The following is a 22,638-nucleotide window of genomic DNA, read 5'->3' as shown; positions in this document are numbered from 1 at the left end:
AGCCGTCTTCTCTCTGGAACTCTCTCTGTAGAACCATGGCTGACTTGGTCTCTGTGGACACTCAACTCTGTCTTTTTAACTTCAGGAGTCTGCCTGAATCCATGTTAGTTCTCCCTCTCTGCACAGTGACCTGGCAACTCTGCCAAGGTAATTCTGGGGTAATCCTAGGACTCAACTAGTTTGTTTCTAATGTCGTTCATTGCCTGGTGTCCAGTGTCTTGAAAACTGTTGTTTCATATATTTTGTTTGTTTGTTTGTTTCAAATGGGAGGATAAATCCAATCCCTGCTTCACTCCATCTTGACCAGAAGCAGAAGTTAGTAGCTATTATTATTTTATCATTCATTCAGGATAATTTAGGGGCACCTACTATGAGCCAGGCACTATGCTAGGTTGAGTATACAGTGGTGAGCCAAAAGAATATGGTCTTGGCCTCATAACAAATCTGTCTTATGGCGATCAACTTTTGCCAGAAGGCAGTAAACATGCTAGGCCCTGGATTGATGAACATAGACATGAATCAGCTGTGATCACTTCTCCCAAGGAATTCAGAATTAGGAGGGAAGAAAAATTAATACAAAGCTGACTGTGAAAAGTATGTGAGATACAAAGGCTCTGGGCATATTGATGAAGAAATAATTAATTCTGATTTAAGGCATAAGGGAAAACTTCATGGAGAAGGTGACATTTGAGTTAGGACGTGAAAAGTTCATATAATTTTGAATGGTGGACAAGCAGGAGGGAGGTAGAGATGCTCGAAGTGCTTTTCTTTCTTTCTTTCTTTCTTTTTTTGAGACGGAGTCTCGCTGTCTTCCAGGCTGGGGTGCAGTGGCGCGATCTCGGCTCACTGCAAGCTCCGCCTCCCGGGTTCACGCCATTCTCCTGCCTCAGCCTCCCAAGCAGCTGAGCCTATAGGCGTCTGCCACCACGCTTGGCTAATTTTTTGTATTTTTAGTAGAGACGGGGTTTCACCGTGTTAGCCAGGATGATCTCAATCTCCTGACTTCGTGATCTGCCCCCCTCGGCCTCCCAAAGTGCTGGGATTACAGGCGTGGGCCACCTCTCCCGGCCTCAAACTGCTTTTAAATATGTGGCAGACACAGCTATGTGGCTTGTTCTTCCTCGCCCACAAAACTCTAATCATGTGCTTCAGAGGATGCTGTATACAGTACTTTCCGGTCCCTAGGAGTGAGTCTTGATTTGGTTAAATCAATCATGGAATTTATATTCCCTTTGCCTGTCATTGGATCCGGCATAGGCACATGACACAATTCTGGGCAATGAGATATGACAGAAAGTCTGCTGGGAAAGTTTATTTTTCAAAGAAAGGGAGAGAACATTCCTTTCCCCCACTGTTTCTGAGAGAGAAACAAAAACACCTGATTCCTTGATGATGTCCTGAAACCACTGGCATTAACGAATCTAAAACTGATACAACTCATGACTTCTTGTTACATGAGATGCTCAAGTTTTCTTCTTGTTTCAGTAACTTCTGGTTGGATTTTTGTTGTAGTTGATGGAGCTACTTTCAGCCAGATGCAGGAGACCAGCACACCCTAAGCTGATCAGTTTACCCATTAGAAACTCGCTTTTCCTTTTCACTGATTCAACCCTCTGCTAAATGTTACTTCTCTTGTTCTGGTTCCTCTGCTTCATCAAGAATGGAGGTTAACCTAAGACCTAAGACATGACAATGCACTTAGTCACTCTTTCCAAACATACACATGGGGGGAGATGCAAAACAACTTTGAAAATGAAAGAAAGCAATTACACAATGCAATACCTTGACTATTCTGTCCCATCACCCTTCCTGGTCCTTTGGTTGGGAGGACTTAAACTCTTATGGTAGGGTGGAGAGATGAAAATAAACATAAAGGAAAAAAGTGTAGGCAAGCCCACGGGAAATTATGTAAATTCTTCCGGATTCACAGCAGTGCTAGAATTCTCTGGTAATTCCCACAGGAGCCAAGACTACCTCTGAAACAGTCTAACTGTTGGAAACCACCAGTGTCTGGCAGGAAGCCAACTATAACAAGGGCAAAAGATATGCCGTTTCAGAGAGTCTGGACCAATCCCAGGGACCCAGGCCAGCCTGTGGCCAAAGTTGTGAATATGCAAAAACTGTCACCAGTCTCCACTCCCTTTCCCGTTCCCTTCCTAGTCCCCTTCTTTTTCTAGCCCCGATCTTTTTCTCCCTGCTCCTCCTCCCACTCCTCCTTCTCCCTCACTCACTCAACAATTCATATTCTGCTTGCCTGATGAGCACAGAAAGTACTAAGCCGCCTACCTTAGGACACTTGCATTTCAGCAGGGAGCTCTTACACGCCCAAGGTAATGCTCCTCTATTGCTAGAAATTCAGGCTTCGAGGCTGGCTGTGGGAAGCATGTCTGGTCTCAGGCACAGTACTTCTTGTCCCATGCAAAGTCAGCTGGTGGGAAGCGGGGCGGGGGATCCAAGGAAAAGAAGGGGACTAGGAAGGGAAGCGGGGATTCAAAGACTGGATTCCCAGCTCTCACTGCCAGCTAGTGGGGATGTACAGGGTCACAAAGACATTGCCTCAAATGTGGAGCTGTCCTCTGCTAGCTCATACAGGACCTTGTCATGCTGACTTGTGATCCACGGATCTCAGTTAGCCAGAATCCAGCATAGCCTGATATTTAGCAGGTGCTGTTTATGGAACGAATGAACGAACGAACATCTGTTCATATACACAGACACCACGACTATCTTGTTCCCCATTGTATCCTCAGCACCCAGTCCAGTGCTTAGGCTGGAGTAGGAAGAGAGTAATGATTCATTAATTGACTGAAAGAGGGCGTCACAAGAAAGGAACTTGCATCTATGCTGCAACGACATCTTTATTGCAAGGGCAAGAAGCACATCCCAGACCTTTTTGAAAACATCAGGGATGGAGGTGGGAGGCAGGGCAAGATGGAGGAAATTTCTGGGAGTACAGCTATCTAGCTGTCATGGTTCAACTATGGTTTCAGTTTTCTAGGGTTTCTTTTTCTTTTCTTTTTTTTTTTTTTTTTTTTTTTTGGAGATGGAGTTTCTCTCTTGTTTCCCAGGTTGGAGTGCAACGGCATAATCTCGGCTCACTGCAACCTTCCACTCCCAGGTTCAAGCGATTCTCCTGCGCCAGCCTCCGAGTAGCTGGGATTGCAGGCGCCTGCCACCTCGGCCGGCTAATTTTTGTATTTTTAGTAGAGACGGGGTTTCACCATATTGGCCAGGCTGGTCTCGAACTCCTGACCTCAGGTGGTCTACCTGGCTCCGCCTTCCAAAGTGCTGGAATTACAGGCATGAGACACCACCGCGCTCAGCCTTCTAGGGATTCTTAACCTGGGGCTCATAGGTGGGGCTTCAAAAGATCCATGAATCCTCCGACTCTTTAATCAAGCACCGGTGTCAGTAGCTGTATGTGCACTTTTCTGGAAGAGGATCATGGCTTTCAATGAGTTTCAAAAGGCTGAGACTGCTGGAGACCTGCACTGTCCAAAGGGTAGCCATTAGTCCGGTGTGGCAATTTAAGTTTAGATTTAAATTAAAATTTCAGTGCCTTACTTACACTAAGCTACACATCAAGTGCTCAACAGCCACGACCTACAGGACAGACCAAATAGAGTACACTTCCATCACTGCAGAAAGTTTGATGGGACAGATATCTGTATTGGTAGCATTACCACCTGAATACAGGTAAGACTGGATCCAACTAGTGCTTTTGTAAAATGAGTTGCCAACATTTAGAAATAAAACATAAAAATCTAAAATCCTGATTTCATTTGGGAAACAGGGCTATCTACCAGCGTGGGGCCTGCGTTCCCCTGGCAGCTGGAACGCACGGTACTGCTCCCTTTAGAGGGACTCTCGGTCATATAGAAGTTTCCCGCTTGACCCTCCTTGACGACTGACAGTAGGACCCTCGTTTCCAGGGGACTTAGCCGTCTTGGTCTCCTTCCAGGCTCGCGTTTGTAACCAGACTCCAAATTTTGCTAAATGGGGTTAAACTGGGTTTGAGAGCACATTTTAGAGCAGGGTCTAGGGCTCAGTTGGAAGTTGAGGAGGGGCAGCGCCTCCTTCCTTACAGTTTTCCGGAACTGTAGGAAGTCAGAGGGAATTTTATCCTGAACATCTGTTGCTTGACAAAGAACTTCTTCCCAGTCCTCCTCCGAGCTCTTCAGTCCCCAGCCCAGTTCGCCCGGGCCCGCCCCTAGCAACGAGATCGCGGGGAGGGGCCGAGGCGAAACATTAGCCCCGCGCCCACCACCCCGGCTGGCGACGTGGCTCCGCGGCCCCGGCCTCCCCCGGCAGCGCAGCGACCAATGGGCGCGTGAGCGAGACCGCCCGCAGCTTCCCAGCCTGAGGCCCCGACGCGCCCCTCTGCTCCGGCTCGGGGCGGGCACTGGCGGAGGGACTGGGCCGTCCCCTCCTCCGCGCCGGCCCCGGCCCCAGCCCCGCCGCCGTCGCCGCGCTCCAAGCCCCCATTCCCGAGCTGCCGCTGTTGTCGCTTGCTCAGCGCCTCCCTCCCGGCCGCCCTCTCCTCCGGACGATGGCGCGCGGTGGCCGTGGCCGCCGCCTGGGGTTCGCCCTGGGACTGCTGCTGGCGCTGGTGCTGGCGCCGCGGATTCTGCGGGCCAAGCCCACGGTGCGCAAGGAGCGCGTGGTGCGGCCCGATTCGGAGCTGGGCGAGCGGCCCCCTGAGGACAACCAGAGCTTCCAGTACGACCACGAGGCCTTCCTGGGCAAGGAGGACTCCAAGACCTTCGACCAGCTCACCCCGGACGAGAGCAAGGAGAGGCTGGGGTGAGGCCGCGGCCAGGTCCCCCCGGGGGGCGGCGCAGGTGTCCAGGGGCCGTCTGGGCGGGAGCCACGCGGGATACCACCGCCAAAGCGAAAGCGAAATCGCGCGCGCGGCCCCGAGGGCGGGGGCCTGCCCGACTCGGCGCCGGGGCTCAGGCTGAGTTGCCGGAGGGCCCCGGGACCCCAGCGTGGAGATCGCCGCCGCGCCCCGGCCTGGGTGGTTTCTCGCGGGGAGGCGAGAACGTGGCAGCGGCCGCGGTAGCCAGGACGGCGAGGGCCCGCCCCCTCCCCCGGGTTGCATCAGAAGGGAAGGGAGAGAGTGCACAAAAGAAGAGTTTGTCCACAGTGGCCTGTTAGTGACATGAGTTCCTCCCTACCCTCTCGCAGTTTCTCTCTGATCCCCCATTTCCGGCGAGAAGGGCTTGAGACACTCGCTAAGAAGGTCTCAGGGATGAACATGAATGGATAAAAGATGAAGGGGCAGGCGAGTGACAGGCTTGCTTCCTAGTCTCGGCCAGGTGGTCTTGCCTTTCGCCTAATCGCCCTGTAAATCTAGCGTAAGGAGGCTGCGCGCGGTGGCTCACTCCTGTAATCCCAGCACTTTGAGAGGCCGAGGCGGAGGGATCACCTGAGGTCAGGGGTTCGAGACCAGCCTGACCAACATAGGGAAACCCCGTCTCTACTAAAAATACAAAAATTAGCCGGGCGTCGTGGCACACGCCTGTAATCCCAGCTACTTGGGAGGCTGAGGCAGGAGAATCGCTTGAACCCGGGAGGTGGAGGTAGCAGTGAACCGAGATTGCGCCACTGCACTCCAGCCGAGGCTAGAGTGAGACTCCATCTCAAAAATAATAAAAAATAAAATAAAATCTAGTGTAGGGATACAAAAATCCGGGGACACGCAGTTTCCGATTGGAAACACGAAGGAGCAGGAATGGAAACGGGTGGCCTGAAAGGTTTCTGTTGGCAGCAGATGTCTGCATAAGCACTCAGTTCTTTGGCAACTGATTTGTTGGGGGCAAAAAGCTGGAGGGTGCTCTTGGTGGTGGAGGATTTTCACTTGGGCTGTTAAAGGCAGTTGAGTCAGGAACCAAACCCGGAAACAAAACTTTGGCACATTTCAGTACAGCCTCCCCGGGTCCCCCTGAGGAGACACTTGGGCATTGTGCAGAGATATCTGCTGGTCCTTGCTCAGAGGACCCAGCAGGCAGCCTGGTCCCAGATGGAGGCAGGGCTGGGGAAGAAACCAGCAGTCCTGCCTACTGGGCACCAGGTCTCAGATCTCCGTGAACCTGATTCCTGGGGGTGGAGGATCTTCACGTTCTGCCACATGAAAGAGAACACAGCCATCCCTGTGCTCCTGGGGCCCTCCAAAGGCCAAAGTGTTTCATTGGAATATGAGGATAAATTATACCTATTGTGTAGGTGCACCATCTGCCTGCTCTGATAACAAGACCTTTGAACTTCAAAGTCACCTCCAAACAATTACCTTTTATCTTGCACAGTACTTTCTCTTCTCGGTTAGGACTTAACAATGGGGGCCATTGATGAGTTCAGTCTATTGTATTGCTTTGAGGCACTTGGAGACTGATTTATTCTGGAGCCCTGAGTGGTAGCCACATTGTCACTGGAGAGGAGGCAGGGAGAGGTTTTGGGATTTGGAAAACTTTATAAGGTGTGGTCCTACAGCTTCCAGTTAATGCCTTCATCATGACAGTTCAGCCTAGTAGTGAGAACAAGTGACGGTAGAGTTGGTCTGCATTTGATCCTTGTATCAACACCTTGACTTCATTCATTTATTCATGCAACAAACATTTGAATGGCTACTGTGTACCAGGCCCCAGTTTAGACAACTGGAAGATACAAAGATGAAACCTTATGCTCTAGGCATCAAAGTGCTTATAAGCAAATGTGGAGGAGAGAAGCACAAACTAGCCATTATGCACAATTGCTGCAATGATGCCCTATAAAACCTATGGTGAGCACATCCAGGAGAAGGAGCCACCAGGGCTGCAGGTTAGAGAGAGGGGATTAGGGCTGTCACTTGATCAGAGTTTGTAGGATGACTTGGAGGTTGCCAGGTGTACAGCAGGGGAAGGCCTTCCTGAAGAGAAAACAGCCCATTTCTAAAGGGTTTGAAAAGTGTTCTGGGGCCTGAGGGGTGGTGAGTCTGCAAAGGGGCAGGGAAGGGAAATGAGAAGTAGGAATGGAGGGGAAACCAAGGACAGAGCAGGAAGGAACTTGGTGAGATGGAGATATGTTATCCTGTACGTTGTCAAAATGTCATAATCCCCAAAATTCACTGGGAAAGTCAGGCTGGCAGGAGGCAGTACGCAAAGAACATAATCGAGGTATAGACTAGACCAGTGGCAGGGGAGAGGGGGTAAATGCCAAAGGGGCTTGGTCTCTCTGGATTCCAGGAGGCAATGTATTTATACACCAGTGGGAGGTAGAACTGGCAGCTCTTGCTGTTGACTCAGCAAGGGGGAGAGGAGGGAGGTAGGAATCAAGGGGACATCTGGGTCTCTGGCCTGAGCCACCAGATGGGTGATGGATGCACCATTCGCTTATAGGTTAAATCTGGGGTAGAGGTGGGGTAGGAGGTGCTGGAAATTATGGGTCCAGTTTGGGATGGGGCTGCGTGTGAGAAGCTGCCTCTCTATCCGCAGCTTGTTTCAGTGGTCCCCTCCATGATTGGGTTGAGGAGGAATGAGTGTGGCTGGATCTAGGCAACTTTGTCACCATTACTTGTCAGTCCTGAAAATGTGACAGCTCTAAGGCCCCTAAAGACACCTGGGCCAGAGGTTTGCAAAGTGGGAACCCGTAGGCTGCATGCATTCACAAATATGCCACACAGTGTAAATTACTTGCCCACATTTAAAGTTTGAATGATTTCACATACAGACCCCCATATCTGGCTTCTCTTGACACCTTTATTCCCATGTGTCAGTCATCCTCTGCAGCAGAGTTGGTCAGCCCTGTTTGGCGGCTAGCAGGGTATCTCCAAGTGGCAATAGGTCCCATTGAGAGGTTTTGCTCATTCTGTTACCTGTTGGTGTTGAGAACAAATGATGATGGAGTTGGTCTGGGTTTGCTCCTTGTATCAACACCTTGATTTCATTAATTTATTCATGCAACAAACATTTGAATGGCTTCTGTGTAGCAGCTACCATCCGCCACTGATCTAGATTATTGTCTTTAGTGAGGAAAGGCATGCATTCTCTCCTTTATTCCTCACAACATTCCATGTGAAGTAGGTGTTCAGTTTACACATGGAGAAACTCAGAGAGTCAATACACTTGCCCAAGATCACACAGATAATGGGGACCAGAGGGAGGACGAGGATCCAGGTGTTCTGATGGAAGTGCTGGGCTTCATCTCCACCCTAGCTGCCTTTCCCAGGATCTCATTTGAGATTGTTAAAGAGAAGGTTAAGATCTTATTTATTCTTACAACAAATATTTATTGAGTGCTTACTATGTGTCAGGCTGAGCTACGTCCTAGATGTTTATTTGGCATAGACTAGATGCTATCCTTTCCACAAAAGAGGATTGTAGAGTCTGATGTCGTTAGCCTGAGATTCTGTTTCCCAGTTGGCTTTGGGTAACCCATTGGCATGTCTCCACTGTGTCCCCAGGATTGGAGCAGTGCTTGGCACATACCTGGGCTCAACACTGCACAATGTTAAAATAATTCTGCTGTGTCTGACTATGATTTCCTGGGGGAAGAAGCCTGAAGACGCTTGAAGTTTAGTGTTTTAGTCTTTTTTTTTTTTAAGACACGTTCTTGATTTGTTGCCCAGGCTATGATGCACAGCGGTGCAATCATAGCTCACTGCAGCCTTGACCTCCTGGGCTCAGGCAGTCCTCCCACTTCAGCCTCCTGAGTAGTTGGGGCTACAGGCATGTGTCACCATGCCTGGCTAATTTTTAAATTTTTTGTGGTGTCAGGATCTCACTATGTTGCCCAGGCTGCTCTCAAACTCTTGGCCTTCTACCTCAGTCCTCCCACCTCAGCATCCTGAAGCACTGGGATCACAGGTCCAGCCTATCTTTTAGGAATGAGGCCTGTTAAACGTGCAAATGAAGGGGCACTTTCAAGCTGTTAGTGATGTTTACACCTTCCTGAGAAAGAGGAGCTTGGGCTCTTGGGTTCAGGTAGGAGGTGGAGACATTGATTATTCACTCCTCCCCGTCTCATGTACACCCTCCCCCCACCTAAAAAAAAGTTATAGGAGATTTTCTCTGTCAAACTACTGATGAATTTGTTTCCCACTTTTTATTAATCAAAGCTTAATTGCCAGTCAGAAGGTCTGTTGAAAAGTGAGAAAGTTTTGCCACTGAAGCTGATAGAATTCCAGCCCCAAAGAACGAAATCTAGAGTTAGCCTGTATGACCTCCTCCCAGGTAAATGGACTACAAGGGTGAAACTTTTTTAAACACTGGGAATAGCTTGGGGGTGTTTTTGAAGTTCCCTACCGGAATGCTGTCCTGGTTTGGGACCGTCTGATCTAGAGATGACAAAAGTGAGTTCCCAGCCTGAAGTTTGCTCTGGGCTAGCATTTAGGGTACCTCAGTGGAGTTCAGTGGGAAGTTCCTGAAACCTAGGCCAGCCGTGGAGCTGGTATAGGAGCCTTTACCCTAAGAGCAAAGGGTTTAAGGTTCCTAGAGCGGATCAGCTGGTCAAGTTTCGTGAGTAGATTCCATGATGTCAAGGCTCCTTCAGCCCTGACATTTGTGCTGTGTCCACCATCTGGTGTCCTTTTGCTTTAAGTGTCAAGTCTTTGCGTCCACCGTGGTGGGGTTTAAAAAAAAAAAAACAAAACTCACTTATCTTTTGATTTACATACAATTTTCCACTTTTTGCATTGGACCTAAGCCAGAAGACACGAATTCTCACCCCAGTTTTACCAAATACTGGTTGTGTAATCTTAGAAAAGTTATTCCATTTCTCTGGGCCTCAGTTTCCATTACTCCAAAGTGAGGGTGTTGGACTACAGCAGGGAAGATTAATAGGTTTCATCTTACAGATCAGCTCTGATACATTGGTAGTGGCCATCACCAGAGCACAGTGCTGAGAATTCTGAGAGCACCTCTAGTTTCATCAGGACAGAGGGATACAATCCATTAGCGGTGTCTGCCATCGGCACTGGTCGGGGGAAGGCACATCAACCGTGAAAGCATAAACTTGAAGATTCCTTCCAGCCTCCTTAGATCATTGATTCTGTTGTAGTTGTTTGTGCATTTTAGATTGTGCAGGTGTTTGATCTTTTGCTGGACCAGCATCACACAAAGTCTTAATAATAGCCTTGTGCATGTGTGTGGGTTTCTTTTCTTTTTCTTTTTTTTTTTTTTTTGTACTGCAGAAAGATTGTTGATCGAATCGACAATGATGGGGATGGCTTTGTCACTACTGAGGAGCTGAAAACCTGGATCAAACGGGTGCAGAAAAGATACATCTTCGATAATGTCGCCAAAGTCTGGAAGGATTATGATAGGGACAAGGATGATAAAATTTCCTGGGAAGAATACAAACAAGCCACCTATGGTTACTACCTAGGTAAGAGGTGCTGCAGGAGCGGTGACACAGCGGGGGCCCGGGTCACAAGCTTTTTGTAGACTCTCTCCTCTCTCATCATATCCACTCCCTTCAGGGAGATGTCACAGCCTCCTAAGTAGAACATGCTTGTATAACACCCTCCTCTGCAAACTTGGAATGTACTGAGTTCCTTACACTGAGTGAAGTTACAGGTGGGAGGGAAGGACCGTGAGGGCTAATAAAAAGAATCCCTTAGATTGCGACCCCATCTCAACTTCATCTCAGAGGCACGCACGGAGAAGAAAGCAGAAGGGAAGTGTGTCTGTGGTACACTTTCAAAATGCTGCCTAATTCCAGATAGCAAGGATTGAGCAGGCCAGAGCAGTCAGGAAAGGCTTCCTGGTATGGGTGGTTTGGAAACTGGGGCCTTGGAGAATGGATTTATATTTGGAGAAGGTGGGTCAACTGGAGGGGCAAAGATGCAGCAATGCATGCAGTAATGGGAAGGGCTTGGATCCAAGACGAACAAGACCGGGAGAATGAAGAAGTGAGATTACAGAGGTACAGGGTGCAGACCTGCTGGGTGCATGGTGAGGATGGCCAAGAAACAGGCCCGACGAGAACCAAAGATGCACGCACGCGGCCAGAATCGGGGAGATCTTGAAAGCCAGGCACGGTGTTGAGACAAGATGTTTTGGGTACCAAAGAACCTCTGTATGTTCTAGATCAAAGAATGAGATGATGAAAGCAGAGTTCTGCAAAGAGAAGTATGGCAGTGAGATAGTCTAAAGCCCGCGCTCTTAACCACTTGCAATAATTCCCCTAATATGCCCTGAGGCCTAGATTACGGGGTGGCTTGAGGGAACTGATATTAGAGGCATTCTGACATAAAATGTTTTAAAGAACTCAGTAGGTCGGGACCTTTTTTCCCTGTGTGTACCATTTGAGCATGAAGGATGAGGGATCTGGCAGGAAACGCCTTTCTTGGCAGCACAGTTGAAAAACGTTTCTGCATACATACATCCTGCAGGAAACCCCGCGGAGTTTCACGATTCTTCAGATCATCACACCTTTAAAAAGATGCTGCCACGTGACGAGAGAAGATTCAAAGCTGCGGACCTCGATGGTGATCTGACAGCTACGCGGGAGGAGTTCACTGCCTTTCTGCATCCTGAAGAGTTTGAACACATGAAGGAAATTGTGGTTTTGGTAAGATAAGTGAAGGGCCTGGGCTGGGAAAAGACCGGGGAGAAAACTGCCTCCAAATCTTGTCTCTTCCAAAGAGAGAACATTTTTCAGCCTGAAGGGAATTGGAGAAGGATTCCAGAGTAGAGTTTGTTGGAATACCTGTCTACCCAGTAAATTAGTCAAGTCAGGCTGGCTGCTGTAACAAATAGCCCCCAGTTATAGCCATTTAACACTAGCAAAGTTTGTTCCAGTCAGATGGACCTCCCAGGCTGTTCTCTGAGCACAATTGGGTACCCAGTTCTCCTCTAAGCACTCCTGCTTGTGCTCTGCCATCTTGTAGCTTCAAAGTCATCCTGGCAACACCCAACTGGCTGACAAAGGAAAAGAGAGGAAATGAGAAGATAGAGTCTTTGTTTACTGTTCTGCCCAGGGAATGACACATCCCCTTCTCTTATGTTACACTGGTCCCTCCTAGATATGAAGAGGCTGGGAAATACAGTTTAGATATGTGCCTAGAAAGAGCAAATAGGGGCCAGGCACAGTAGCTCATGCCTATAATCCCAGCACTTTGGGAGGCCGAGGAGGCGGATCATGAGGTCAGGAGTTTAAAACCAGCCTGGCCCACATGGTGAAACTCTGTCTCTACTCAAGATAGAAAAGAAATTAGCTGGGCATGGTGGCATGCGGCTGTAATCCCAGCTACTCGGGAGACTGAGGCAGGAGAATCGCTTGAACCCGGGAGGCGGAGGTTGCAGCGAGCCGAGATCGTGCCATTGCACTCCAGCCTGGGCGACAGGGTGAGACTCTGTCTCAAAAAAAAAAAAAAAAGGAAAGAGCAAATGGCTTAAGTGAGCAACTAGCTAGTCTCTGCCCCATTTTTCAGTTTTAAGGGACTTGGGAAAAGACTCAGAAATGGAATGAATTGGATTGTTAAAACTGTGTGGAAATGTAAAGTAAAAATTATGGCTGGAAGGGATGCTACCCTTAGGGGGTAGGTCTTTGGAGGGTGGGTGGATCAGGCCCTAGGCTTTGAGGAGTGACTCTGCTTGTAAGGCCTCAGAATGTGGTTGCTTTCCATAGTGTCTTGTTGGGTCCCAAATGTCTTCATTTTCCATGACAATTAAATAAATGCCATCACCTGTTTTCCTGGGCAGATGCACCAAGCCAGTTCCAACTGTTTCAATCCTGGGAAACAGATGGCTAGAGCTTTTGTTTACACGAGCTGTAGATGGTTTTAGTTATCCAGGTGGTGGAAGGGTCCGCTCATGCTTCATCCTCGTGATCGCCATGACTTTAAGGACTGGGCTGTGGCTCCAAGAATCATTTCTCTACCACTCACCATCCATGTAGTGATAGCTAATGTGGCAGAGGACAGTGCAGGTGGGGAATGATCCACAGTGGATGACGAGACTTTGGGAGTGGCTCTCTGCTCTCAGGTTTTCTCTTTGGTTTGGCCCAGGATGCCTCTGAGTTGCTGTGCCAATGAACAGTAAACTCATTTAATTATTGACCCAATCCAAAAAATGTAAATAAGGGGTCAAGTATACTAAATACAGAGCATAATACATTAAAAAATCAGTTATACTTTTATTTTTGAGTTGACCACTGTTTCACATTTCTCTGACACCAACTCAGTATTCATAGTCCTGTTAGCACTGCAGTCTATTCTTGAGGTCATGTAATCCAGTGGTTCTCAAACTGGTTTTCTCGCATGTTCCCCAGTGGGTGTTTTGGTTGGATGGTGGAGTTGGTTGGCCTGGCAGGGCCTGATATCATCAGAGCACCTCTGGGGTTACAGGTACATCTTGCTTTGAAGAAAGCGTTCTGCTCTTGAAATTGGGGTGGGGGATTAGGAACGGAAACTATTGCCTGTTTTTTACAAATAAGAAACTAGTTCCCAGGGAAGTAAGGAGATGAGCCAGAAGTCACCAAGTATTCAGCCGTAAAAGCTGGATAAAGGAGGACAATAGAATTCTCAGACTTCCTTAGAGCACATGGCCATCTTGCATTCTGTTTCACCCTTTGCTTCCTAGGAAACCCTGGAGGACATCGACAAGAACGGGGATGGGTTTGTGGATCAGGATGAGTATATTGGTGAGTGCTGACCTAGAGTCTTGCTCAGCTTCCCGACTGGGCCACATGCCCCCCCACCCACACGTCTGGCTACTTTCCCCAGATGTCTCTTTTAGCAACAGCTGCAAGTCTATAAGTCACTCCTGTGAACTTCCAGCCTGCTTGTCCCATCAACCCTAGTGGTGTAGTATCAGGGAAGTATTATTAGACCTTATTCAGTGGAGAAGAGATGAAAAGGCTGGCCCTACACAAGGCTGGCCAACAGTTGGCCCCAGGCCTCTGAGAGGTGCCCTTCGTCACACTGCCTGGTTTTACCTTTGCAAAAGGGCATTGGAGATCCCATAGATTTACAGTGAAGATAGAAGAGACAGTGTCAGGGCAAAAACTCTAAAATTGGACGGGGTCAGTGGGGCCTAAAAGCTCTGAGTAGATGCAGCTGTGATTAACAGAACTGTTTATGTGTCTGAGCTCTTTGCAGAAAGGCATTCTTCTTAGAGAGATAAATGTTTTACAGAGTGCACAATTGCCCAATAATATTGTCATTTTGTACCCCTCGTTTCCCATCCTTCGGTTGAGAGTCCCATAGAGTCAAATTAATGTATTTGGGTCCGAACCCACCATTGCTGTTTAGAGCGCTTCCTGGTAGCTCCAAATCCCCCCCGGCCCAACCCCTGCTGGAAAGGACCAGAACAGGCAACAAGGACAATTCCATTTGATCCTTACCACCTGGAGCACATGGCTCCAGCTGCAGGCTCCCTTCTCATGGCAGCTCTTTTCCCAAGTCTCGATAAAGTAAAAGCTGGAAAATCATTTGATTTAAGTGTTGACCTATGACAAGAGGAATGAAATATGTATAATTTTTGTACAGATTTTTAATCGAAGCCATTAATTACCTTTAAATGTAAAACCCAGAGCCCGAGTTGCTGTCTGTCTCTGGTTTTGTGGTTGTATTACTTTGCCACCCCAGACACAAGAACAAGTGCCTTCAGCAATGAAGAGCAGAGTTTCCTCTAATCATTAGAAATTATGTTTGATCGTGAGCCGAACACTGTTCCTTGTGTGTCATTGGTAACAGACAACGTAGCTCTCGCCACAGTAATTAAAGTGATGTTGGTGGCACTACCCTGATAGAATGACATATGCTGACAGCTCCCTCATCAGAGGAAGCAGTAGTGCCTTCCTCTTGCTGGGTCCACATGCGAGGTCACGTTCAGAGGCGCAGACCTCTCACTGTGGCACTGGGGATGAAATGAGACTGACAGCAAAGACTGCATGGTTAAAACAAACAATGTAGTGCTTTTGATTGAAAGTGTGTGCTCTGCCCAGCCCTCTGGAACTGTACATTGAAGTGGTGCAAAGTCAGGGGCAGAACTCTTTGAGTGGCTTTGCCTAGAAGAAGCATCCCATTCTTTACACTGAATAGAGAGAGGGAGGTGGAGGCGTTGCGCTTGAAAATCGAATACGTAATGACTCACAGGCAGAGGAACCCAATGTATTGACTCGTCATTTCACTTCTTGGGGAGGCGACAAGTGGAAAGTGGGTGGTGGGGGGTGTAGTAGGAAGGGCACTGGAATTAGGAGCCCTAGCTTCTCCACCAATTAGCTGTGTGACCCTGGAATAATCATGTAATGGCTTTAAACCTCAGCTTCCTCATCTGTAAAATGGGAAAAAAAAGTTGGCCCATTCTTGCAGGATTCGATGAAGCTTGAATTAGCTAATACATATTACAACTCTTTCTCAAAAACAATGTAGACATGTCAGTTAGGGGTCTACCTTGTAGTCAAGGGTCTTGTCTCTTTCTTTCCTTCTCTTACAACCTGCTCCCTTCACCACCTGACATTTCCAAGCTCTGCTTCCATTACAGAGAAACTGCCTGCAGAGTATCTCTCTTTTCCAAGAGCTACCGACACACACACAATGCAAAAACGTTTCCTTTTTCTTTTCCTTGCCATTTTGTAAAATGGGGATAATGACCCATCTTGTAGAATTGTTATGAGAATGAAATAAAATGACAAGTGAAAGCCCTTTGGAAATGATATAAACAATAGTACTAAACACAGTGGCTGAGACTCTGGGTTGAAAGCACAGTGGCCATGTTCCTGTGCAGCCTCCAGCTCATATGAGCTGTGGGTCATTGGGTAAGACTTTACCTCATTGTTTTCATCTGTAAAAGGGGAATTATAACAGCACTCACTTCATAAGGTTGTTGTGTGAAAATCAAATGAAAAATGTGTGTAGAGCACTTTATACAGTATCTGGACCACAGTGTTCACTGTTAGTCATTATTATTAGTTTTCGCTTATGTAGTGCCAGTTTGGATTGTAGAGGGCTTTCACGTCAGAATGGCACATTTGATCATAATAGCCCCGTGATTTATAAATTATCGTCTCCATTTTACAGACAAGGAAACTTCAGGCTCAGTCACTGAACTAAGTCAAAAGCCGGGATTTATCTTTCAGCTTCTAAACTCGGTTCTTTCTACTCCACCACGTGGCCTTCATCATGAATAAATTATTGCATCGTTATCCCCAAGAAACTGCCTACCAGCTGTTTGAGTTAGGTCTCTGGATTGGTCATCGCCTTTCCTAAAGCTCAGGAGGTCAAGTTATTTTGCGGGGAGGGGCGATTTACCTTCCCACTTTCCTTTGTAACCAACAACAACCTTCCCTTCTAGCGGATATGTTTTCCCATGAGGAGAATGGCCCTGAGCCAGACTGGGTTTTATCAGAACGGGAGCAGTTTAACGAATTCCGGGATCTGAACAAGGACGGGAAGTTGGACAAAGATGAGATTCGCCACTGGATCCTCCCTCAAGATTATGATCATGCACAGGCTGAGGCCAGGCATCTGGTATATGAGTCAGACAAAAACAAGGTATTTCCCATTCTTCTGGAATCACTGATTGAAGGGAGACAGTTTATATAAGATTGGTTTGGTTTTTTTTCTCGGCGATAGCGTTGACCCATGTGACCATGTCTTTATTGACTTTTCCTTCTTGTGGAGGCCTGTAAACTTGAGCTAATACCATGATAACCCACAGTAAGCTTATTAGGCCTGAACTTTCCTGGAAAGTCAGCTATGAGCCACAGACTTACATTAAGTCACATTTGCTAGGACTGCAGAACTTTGTGGGCAGGACACGATTTAAGAAGTATACCCCGTGTTGCCCTAGGATCAGCTTATTTATCCATTCATTGTCACCAAATATTTATCAAACATCTGTGATGTGTCAGGAACAAGGAAGCCCATCCCATTAAAGCCCAGACATCCTCAGGCAAGCTCAGGTTTCTGGCTTTAATGCCTAGTACTTCGGTATCTATTGATAAACATTCAAATAAACAAATCAATAAATTTAGAAAAATTTCCTGCCTATTCCCCGCTTTGCTGATTGCCCCCAAATTCTCAGGTTATGCCAATAGTCAGGTTAGGCAGTGAGGCCATAAGAGGGAAGTGGCATTCTTGAGGGCCTATTTTGGGAAGACCAACACTGCTTGTGGACACGAATGGATTCTAGCTTCTGAATTACTCAGGGACTTCCCTGACGCATGTTAGCACAGTTTTTATAGCAAGAGGCTGTTCCGATTTGGAGTTTTGCAGTGCAGTCCTGGTAGATGAAGGAGGTGCCCAGTAGCTTCTGAATTACTAAATGTAGTATTTTAAACATTGCAAATCAATGAAATGACATGAACATCATGCTAAACTAGTACAGTTATCAGAGCTTCCGTGACAGAGCTCTTTCATCTCTTCTATAGGATGAGAAGCTAACTAAAGAGGAAATATTGGAGAATTGGAACATGTTCGTTGGAAGCCAAGCTACCAATTATGGGGAAGATCTCACAAAAAATCATGATGAGCTTTGATAGACACTCACCAGAATATGGCAGACTGTCATAGGCATTCTGTTATTGTCTTGGATTGTTGCTACAATTGTCTAATTTACAGCAGTTGTGTTCCCACAAAAAGCAAGTTTGTACCTCGGATTGGGGTATAAAAATTGTTTTTCGCTCAGTATTTACTGGAAAATGGACATCACTATTCTTTCAGTAAGATTTCTCTCAAAACACATGAAAACCTTGGTAAATTGCAGTTCTCTCTGGGGATATCTTGGTACAATATGACTTTTTAAAAGTTTTGTTGTTTTTTCTTTCCCCATTAAAACTTAAAGGGGAAGAAAACTTGAAAAACCCCTGTTCTTCAGAAGTTGAGTGGGTTGGGGGAGGCAGTGATATGAAGTGACTGCTATGTATTTTCACTGCCAGATTTTTTTATATTTGCCACTGTTAAATAGTTGGAAAGGGGAAATTCTGATTAAGCAAAAGTGGTATCATCCTAGGTAAGCTTATTTCAGAACAAGTCTAATATTTCAGATTCTTTCTTCTCGACTTTATACTCTGAGCTGTTCCTTACTGTAAGTGGTGTGTATGAAACCTCCATGCATTTTCCAGTATGAATCTGCTAATATGCACAATAAATCCATGTCTTTGTTTGTTTTTCTATTAAAAAGCAATCAAGAAAGATAATGTGAAAAAGAAAGGAATTTAGAGGTAGGGAAAAGATGAATGTCAGACATTTGAAAAACTATAGTAAAATGATGAACACTAAATATACTTGAGAAAACTTTCTTGATATGCCAGTGAGGTAGGCCTGATCTTTGAAATAGTGAATAGGAATACAATGCATTTCCTCAATGATCACTGATTAGAATGAGGTGGTGGGATCCTTGGGAAGCCAAACAGAGCGGAGTTCTGGATCATGTCCCATCCAGTCCAGTGAATCCACGACCCTCGGACCTGTCCCCACAGAACAGCTTATACCATGGAATGAGGACAAGGTGATATTCTGAGCTGTGGACTGAACTGGCAGACACAACCTGTACAGATTGAAATTTCACCTTGTAAGGAGGAAGTGAATGAAATAAAGGATCCCCCTAAGGATTCTCTACTGTGTCCTGTGGTGTTTGACTTCACAGATGCTATTTGTGACATTATTATTCGTATAGTATAGAACGGTGGGGTTGGATTCTGTGAATAAGATTATAAAGGTTCTGTTTTTTTTATCCAGTTACTAGAATGTTCAGAATAGACTCGTATTTACTAATTTAATAATATGCTTAATGCCCTTTCTTCTGTAGGTCATTTTAACTATAAAATCTTCCTGAAAAAGGTTTCAACTGGAAAATCCAGACTTCTTCCCTGGGCCTACGAGGCCCTGCAGGAGGAGGTCTAAGGGATCTGGCCCCTACCAGCAGTATCATCATCTCCTCACCTCTCTCCCTTTCACATCCCCTATATTCTGGCCTCACAGACTTTCTAGTCCTCAGACACACCGAGGTCATGCCCAGGTTGGGCCCTTTGCACTTGCTGCCCCCTTACCTTCGGAATACCCATCTCTCACACCCTCGGGTAACATGATGCTTCCTCAGGGGGGCCTTCCAGACCCCACTATTTAAAGTAATCCCAACTTGAATCCCGGTTTAACGTCCCCATTTTATTCTTGTCATGCATTACCGTTTATATTCATTTCCATGCCTTCTGTCCAAATTGCCGCAAAGATTTACAGTGACAGAAACTTGCATGGTTCTGGAGGCCAGGGTCTGAAGTCCAGGTGTCAGCAGGGCTGCTCTGCCTCTGAAAGCACTAGGGAAAGTGCCTCCTTGTTTCTTCCAGCTTCTGGTGACTCCTTGGAGTTCCTTAGCTTGTGACTACATCACTCCACTGCGTCATCTCTGTCTCTGTCTTCACAAGGCCTTTCCTTTCTCTGTGTCTCTCCTTGGTGTGTCTCTTATAGGACACTTGTCATTTGATTTAGAGCCTACTTGGATTATCCAAGATGATCTCATCTTGAGGTCCTTAATTATATCATCCCTTTTTCCAAGTAGAATCACATTCACAGTTTCCAGGAGTTAGCAGGTGAATATGTCTTTTGCAGGGGTGGGGGCCGCCATTCAAGCTAACCTACTACACCACTTGACATTATATTGTTTGGACATTGCTTGTCTCTCCCAAGCTAGAATATAAACCATGAGACCAACAGTCTCGTTTTCTGATTTACTGCTGCTTCCCAGGACGTAGAATAGTAGAGTCTAGCAGCAGTAAATGCTCAGGAATTATTTGCTGAATGAGTGAGAGGCTGATGGCTTTAATCAAAGGGAATATCCCTCAGAGGAAAATAATTCTGTAAAAAATATTAAAATAGCTAACAGTTGCCAAATGGGAATTTGAGAGATTTGCCCAAGATTCCACGATGATTAAATGGCAAGGTAAGACATCAACTCCAGGCGTTCCTGGCTCCGAAGTTCTCTTCCATTTAGCTTTAAGTTGTGCTGCTCCAAATCTCAGAATTTCATGTTTTATCTTTCTTTGCTCACCCACAGCATATGATAATGTGGTAAGGAAATGAGAAGAACTCCGCTTTACTATAAATAAGCTGATGGCTTTTTTTTTTAAAGTAATGAGAAGCTGTTTTTTAAAAAATGAGAAAATAATATTGTGTAACCTAATTATAAGCACAACAGCTTAAAAGGTGATGACATTATTTTTCACCTCCAAAAAGGAATATAGTTGATTTATTATTATATGTAGTAAGACATTAAATATATTTGGAGCATTAACTTTTTCCTTTCAAGTCAGTGCACATTGGAAGACTAACCCTGAAAGATACTAGAGCTTCTGGGGCTGAATTTAACACTATTTAAAGAAAGAAAACCTTAGCTAGGGGACATAACTGTTAACATGGTGATTTGTAAAACCTTAGATTTCTAATAAGGTCTGACTGTTTCAAGGAAAACATATTTTGTTTCTAGGTAACATTTCAAGTCTGATTATGAGCAAATGCTACAAAATTGATCTGTAATGGGAAATACTGTAATGTCACAAAGCATTATTTAATGCTTAATGTGACTGAAAGCATTAATTGCTAGGAGCCATAGTCTGTCCAAGCAAAACATGAACACACATTTTACACCCCTCGTCTCTTACTGTAGGTTTTCGAATGAATTCAAGTGTCACAAAAATGTAGTTAGAAAATCTGCAATACCTGAAGGTTTTCTTCACCTGCTTGGAATATGGTAGTTGTTCCCTTGTTAGCAAACACATGAGTTGTATCTTTTCAGAAGTGCCCAGCAAACAGTTGCTGTGTGGCTGCTTGTTAGCAGCTCAGCTAAAATGTCTCGTGGAATGAGGTAGTGAGTGGCTGACGGGATTTTTTTTTTCCTTCTAGATTTATTTTGTCACTTTCGTAATAAAATCTCGGGTTTCTCCAAGAACATGCAATTGAGATTTGACCGTCTCTGAAGTACTGAAATGAGTTTTTAGCAATAGAATTCCCACTAAAAACCAATGAGTGCTATAATGTTCACCACTTTGGCTCACACTGAAGTATTAAGTCTGAGCACTGGCTGGAAAGCTTGTGTCATCAGTAAACGCGTGAGATTTACATGAACTTGGGGCTATTTCCAAAGAAGCCATCCCCATCTTTAATTCTGGTCAGTCCCAGGGTCCGCGGCTGGGGACACAAACCCTCGGTGTAATGCGTCCCACCACCCCATGTGCTTTTAGTACCTCTATAATTTTTCTCACATAAAATAGAAAATAGTCTAATTCTCCCACAGAAGTCTGTCAAAGAAAATAGCTGTAAGGACTGGCTTCCTTCTACCTCAAAGGTGTCTGTGCAGTGAGCACTTACACATTTCATTGCTCCTAGGATAAACACTGATAGCTCTGTACCAGGTACTATGCCAAGCACATACATACATTTCTCATGTAACCCTCACGGCAGCCCTTGAGATTGGTACTTGTAGGAAAGAGGAGAAGCCAGGTTATATTGCAGTAACAGACAACCCTATCATCTCAGTGGTTTAAAGCAACAGAGGTATAGTCTTTGCTTTTGCAAAGCCAGCTGTGGCCTGGCCAGTTGTCTGTGGCGTGGGAGCTCAGCAAGGCATCTCCACAAGCACCCATATCCACTGGAGACCCCACACAGGCAATCCAATGCTGCCACCTAAAAGTGGCCCCTGTCACTCATGCTCACTGACATTGGTCAGTCAAAGCAAGTCATGTGGCCACATCTAACTTCAAGGGAACAGGAGAATGTGATCCTACTGCTGAAAGGACTGGTGAGCAGCATCTGTGGTTACCACAGTGGATTTAAATCAGGGAACTAGAAAGGGAAGTAATGCCCAAAGCCACACAACTCACAAATGAGATGACTGTGTAATTGATTGTCCAGACAAGGACACCTTTGCCAATGAAAGGGAGGAGTTTTAATCAATATCTCCCTGAATCCTGGACAACCTGCCCTACCCACTTTGGGACTAGTAAAGACCCATTCCACTCCTCTCGCTATGTTCCTCCCTAAGGGTTGAGAAGTCCATGGGCCAAAGGATTTTGCCCTTTCAGAGCCAGTGCCTCCTGCTTCCAGACCATGCTCCAAGTCTCCATATGACTCCAGAACTCTCTGCCCAAATGACCCCAAGTCTCTTCCAAAGCCTGGGTCAGCCTCTTCCCCAGGTATATCTTCCAAAGGGCAAGCAATGTGGCAGGTATACCCACCTCTAGTCCCAAAGGATGGCCAATGGGCAAATGTTGGGGGGTGGACTCGATGTAAACCTGCAGGCTGGGGTGTTCACACACACTGCTATGGTTTGAATCTATGAATCACCCCAAAATTCATATGCTGAAACCTAAGACCCAAGACGATGATACTGTAAGCAAAAAAGTATGCATCAGATCTCAATCAATTTAGAAGTTTATTTTGCCAAGGTTAAGGACGTGCCTGGGAGGAAAAAAGAAAACAAAACACAAAATCACAGAAACAGCTTGTGGTCTGTGCCTTTCTCTAAGGATGATTTCGAGGGCTTCAATATTTAAAGGGAAAAATAGGCTGCAGGGTGAAAGAGAGAGAGAGGATATGGAAATCCACAGGTTGCAAGGAAAAAAGAGCAGGTAGGGGAATAGTCAATTATATCTTCCTCTCCTGCTCAGTAAATCGGTATTTTACATACAGTAAGGGGAATATAGAGTAGTTACCTGTGGAAATAT

The 22,638-nt window shown here is 46.2% G+C and overlaps 1 protein-coding gene across 1 annotated transcript; it reads left to right on the top strand.

Moving 5' to 3' along the window:
• The first annotated feature begins 4,152 nt into the window (after nt 1-4,152).
• On the top strand, nt 4,153-18,539 carry RCN1 (reticulocalbin 1). The gene is made up of 6 exons (XM_025355392.1): nt 4,153-4,803; nt 10,166-10,359; nt 11,369-11,547; nt 13,560-13,620; nt 16,275-16,474; nt 17,353-18,539. The coding sequence occupies exons 1-6, from the start codon at nt 4,550-4,552 to the stop codon at nt 17,458-17,460; spliced, it is 996 nt and encodes a 331-aa protein (XP_025211177.1). The 5' UTR covers nt 4,153-4,549; the 3' UTR covers nt 17,461-18,539.
• The last annotated feature ends 4,099 nt before the right edge of the window (nt 18,540-22,638 follow it).

The sequence above is a fragment of the Theropithecus gelada genome, chromosome 14, assembly GCF_003255815.1.
Source record: "Theropithecus gelada isolate Dixy chromosome 14, Tgel_1.0, whole genome shotgun sequence".
NCBI classification, from domain to species: Eukaryota; Metazoa; Chordata; class Mammalia; order Primates; family Cercopithecidae; genus Theropithecus; species Theropithecus gelada.
The sequence above is the reverse complement of the archived record's forward strand: the minus strand, read 5'-3'. Positions and strand labels throughout refer to the sequence as shown.

Bases quoted from the DNA above. Each gene is read 5' to 3' on its own strand.
- RCN1 (XM_025355392.1), top strand. From the start codon at position 4,550: ATGGCGCGCGGTGGCCGTGGCCGCCGCCTGGGGTTCGCCCTGGGACTG. The intron at 4,804-10,165 runs GTGAGGCCGCGG...TTTGTACTGCAG, and splicing joins GAGAGCAAGGAGAGGCTGGG to AAAGATTGTTGATCGAATCG. The intron at 11,548-13,559 runs GTAAGATAAGTG...TTTGCTTCCTAG, and splicing joins TGAAGGAAATTGTGGTTTTG to GAAACCCTGGAGGACATCGA.